Source organism: Coffea arabica, chromosome 10c (assembly GCF_036785885.1).
Source record: "Coffea arabica cultivar ET-39 chromosome 10c, Coffea Arabica ET-39 HiFi, whole genome shotgun sequence".
Taxonomy (NCBI): Eukaryota; Viridiplantae; Streptophyta; class Magnoliopsida; order Gentianales; family Rubiaceae; genus Coffea; species Coffea arabica.
The window spans coordinates 47626695-47630708 of NC_092329.1; the positions used below are offsets into that span (position 1 = coordinate 47626695).

Here is a 4014-nt window from a genome sequence, read left to right on the forward strand (position 1 = left end):
TTTGGTGCATAGTGAAGGTCTTGTTCGACAAACGGATTGACCAATGTTAAGAAATTGGAAAGAATGGGAAAAATGTTTAAGGCGATCAACCTTTTTATTTTATTTTTTCACTTAGGGATATCTCGACCTTCGGCCAGACTAATCCTCTAAAACTGTTTAGAATATTGTCTCGATAACACACAGCAAGATAGCACACAGGGATCGATCACAAGACCTGCTAGTAACTATCACGCTACGGAATCAGGCTGTGTAATCAACCTTTTTAAGTTGTGCAATTTCTTGAAGAAAAGTTGAGATACCAATAACTTTACTACATATTGTATGCTAAAAGTGAATTCAAACAAAAAGGTGGATTAAATGAGGCTTGGCCTGTCTAATTAACAAAATTGCCTTGCCTTATTATTAGAAATGAAGTCAACAAGAAGCTAGATAAACGAAACCTCATTCATAAGCTTATTAGATTGCATTTTTGCATATTGGAATTCAATTTGCAATGACTAAACTTGGGATGGATGTCTATGTGATTCTTCGACTAGATTATTGTAGGAACTAAATTACATTCTTGTACCTTATATGTATTTTGATCACTTTTTTCAAAAAATAAAGATCCAAAATCGCCTTTTTGGATGGTCCACGAATTTTGAGAATTCTTACCTACCTAGAGAAAGATTTTGAAAATTCTGCATTAAAGTCAAGACCTATTCAAACAGATTTGCTTTTTTTTTTTTTAATCCCCTTTTATCTTTATAATTTCCATGCTTGAAATAATGAACATGTCCAAGAAACACACAATCAGCTGCCATGCAGCAGCCTAAGAGATTCAACAGAACATCAGTGATGGAATTTTTTTGATCTTGATAATCAAGCCTAAAATTGGAAGCCACAATAGTTAATTTATCCCTGACAATCTGACTGAAATCATGCATGCCATGTACACACTCAAGGAAACTAGTTTGATCCCTACCATTGAAGTTAACAACGGCTATACAACACATCTATATTTATATATAAATGAAGAAAAAGAACTCAAGCTCCTTATATAAAAGTTGTTACACAATTCTAAATCCAGTTATGCATCTTCCTCATCAGTCACGAATTTCCCTGTTCCTGGATTTATTGCTGCAACGAAGAAAAAGACAACATTGAATATAATTAGGGGTTCAATTTCAGTAATTGGAACACCAGTCTCTATATTGAGTTGTGCCAAAGCTCCTTTCCCTGTAATGATTTCACCAATTATAGAGAAAGCAATGCCCAACTGGGCTAATCTTCCAACAAAAAGCTCATTTGCTTTGGTGAATCCAAATAGAGGACCTGCAATTATAAATCCATGTTAAAATAACATAGAACTCAACAATACATAAAAAAAAAAAAATTAACAAATATAATACTATAGAACAATTTGACCTTTAGAGTGACCAAACTTGAACTTCAAAGGCTCAGACAAATGTTTTTATTATCATACCATATCTGATTAGCATAACAAGGTTATTTGTTGACTGGATTGAAAATGATGAAATCAATTTTTAGTTTGAACCCAGAACATTAGTTATTCAACTAATAGTCAATTAACCAGCTAACACATACATAATTGAGAAAGTGATAGACAATGATATTAGAGAAAGTGTCCAAATTCGAAGTTTATGGACTAAAGTTGGCAAATTTCATGTTTTAAGAGGTAAAGTATCCAAAAATTAAGTTTAAGAACTAAGTGGGATCGCGTGGACAATTTAAAGTTCCAAAGTCTAATAATTAAGAATGCTAAATCATTTTACGTTGAACCCACATAAATTTTTTGTCCAATAAAGAGAAATTAAGCAAAACACACAAGATGTTTAAAAAAAAAAAAAAAAAAGCAAGTGTATCTTAAGTGAAAAAAATTACTATGCTCATATCGCCCCAAAAATTATTCGAGGTATATATAAAAGGTAATAGGTTAGAGAGTGCCCTTTACCTCCTTCACGGAGCCCTAATGCACCCCTCAACCCTTTGCCAGGAGGAACAACGGCTCCTTCAATTCCAGGAGCATCATCCACAAAACGACCTCTATCACCCAAAGCTCCTATTGCTCCAAGGAGATTAAAGAGGATGAAGAACAGAAGAAGAGGCTCAGCCTCATAAATTGGAATCCCAGTTTCTAAGTTCAGTTGTGCCAAAATTCCTTTCCCTGTTATAGCTTCTCCCAATATGGATGCCTGTTGATCAATTGTCAGCAAATTAACAGTAAAAACCAAATTGTCGACTACTAAGGTGGAAAATTAAAGCAAAAGATCAAACGACATTTTTCTCATAGTGTAGATGAATTCTATTCGCTTTTTATATCAACTAGGTACAAATTTTTAATAGTATAAACAGTTGCTACGTAAAAGAATACTATTTGAATAGCATTTCATGCTACAAATATAGGTACCATTTCTCAGGGCCTTGCTACAACATGAACCGTGAAAATGGTGAAGTTTGTCCAAGGGCTCCTTGAAACACAAAACCATTCTAGTTCTTCATGAATTCCAAAAATTTGGGATTGTATTACAATTTAATTAACTCATTTCACTAATTTAGCAAAATTGTGTAAACACGGTCATGGAAGTTCTAAATCTTTGGAAACCTCTTAATTTACTTTATTAATCTTACAGAAGTAAAAAAAAATAATTCATAAATTGTCTATTATTCAAATATTTTTTAAGTTATATTTGTATACACTGACTATGTATATACTGATACCCTTAAGTACATGCAACATATTTAAAAAATGAAGTTTATATTTAATTGAGATTATGTGGTCTGCATTCAAAAGTACTAGTGTATGCATTGTTAATATTTACATAATTAATCATACTCTATAACTGTTATCTAATATTTCACAACCACAAAAATTTGCCCCTGTTATCTAATATTTCACAACCACAGAAATTTGCCATGTTATCTAACGGCCACAGAATGTTGCCACGTGTCTTACATTTACAGCAAATTGATGAGCTCATGCCTACTAGGTTAAACAAAAAAATGTGTCAAAAAACTCATGACGTCCAATAAACATATACTTACAGCAAATCCAAGCATAGCAACACGACCCACAAATAGTTCATTTTCCTTGGTGAATCCAATTCCACCAGAAGTGCCAAAAATCCCATCCTCAACTTTTTCCTTTGGCTTGGTAGCAGCTGCAGGCTGTCACGACCAAATATAAAAAGGCAAGAAAGCTTAGAAATGGCCAAAATGCAATACTAGGAATAATAAGTAGAAACCTAGCTTGGTACAGAAAAAAAAAACATGAATACCTTCTTGGCAGGAGCCTTGGTTTTTGACTTGAAGACGGCAACGGTTGTAAGAGGGCAATATGAAGAGGAAGATGAAGTGGGAAGAGGAGAGAAGAACAAATGAGAGATTGGTTTTGGTCTAATCCTTTGAAGCAATGGCTCTGATCCCTTGAGGTCACCTGCATGGCTAGAAGGGACACTAGCAGTTAGCAACATTGCTTGAGCCATGGCTTTTTCGTGTGATGATTTTGCAAATGTTCAATGAATTTTTTTTCCTCTGAATACAATGTGATAAAGTACCTTTATAGTGAGTGACTAATATAAGTGAAGGTGTGTGTCTGTGAAAGGTTTTAAATCAGGAGATGAGGATAGGATACCAAAGTTGTGAAAGGTGAATAAGGTGACCACGTCCCTATGTATAATTTATGCTCTTTGAGGCATGGCCTGTGTTTGGGCTGTCTGTGTTCATACACACACATCATATGGACTAAAGACTAAAGCAAAATCAATTAAAATCAGATTATCTTCTAACCATACACATATTTTTCACATACAGTGGTTTTTTTTTTTTTTTTTTTTTGTTATAGAAGAAATGAGGTTTATCAAATAGATTGCTAGAAATTATTCAAACACATTTTATTGGACAAAATTTGGAGGAGAATTTCGAAAGACTTAAGGAGATTGGTGAATTTTGCATTCTGACCTAAGTTAAGTTATGCACAACCTTATTGGTTTTTTTTTTTTTTTAGTAATCCAA

The 4014-nt window shown here is 33.6% G+C and overlaps 1 protein-coding gene across 1 annotated transcript; it reads right to left on the reverse strand.

The window, feature by feature from the left end:
• Positions 1-819: 819 nt before the first annotated feature.
• Positions 820-3560, reverse strand: LOC113713178 (photosystem II 22 kDa protein, chloroplastic). The gene is made up of 4 exons (XM_027236820.2): positions 3279-3560; positions 3046-3168; positions 1955-2195; positions 820-1314 (listed from the first exon to the last, which is right to left on the reverse strand). Exons 1-4 carry the CDS (start codon positions 3483-3485, stop codon positions 1070-1072), a joined length of 816 nt encoding a protein of 271 aa, XP_027092621.1. The 5' UTR covers positions 3486-3560; the 3' UTR covers positions 820-1069.
• Positions 3561-4014: the final 454 nt, after the last annotated feature.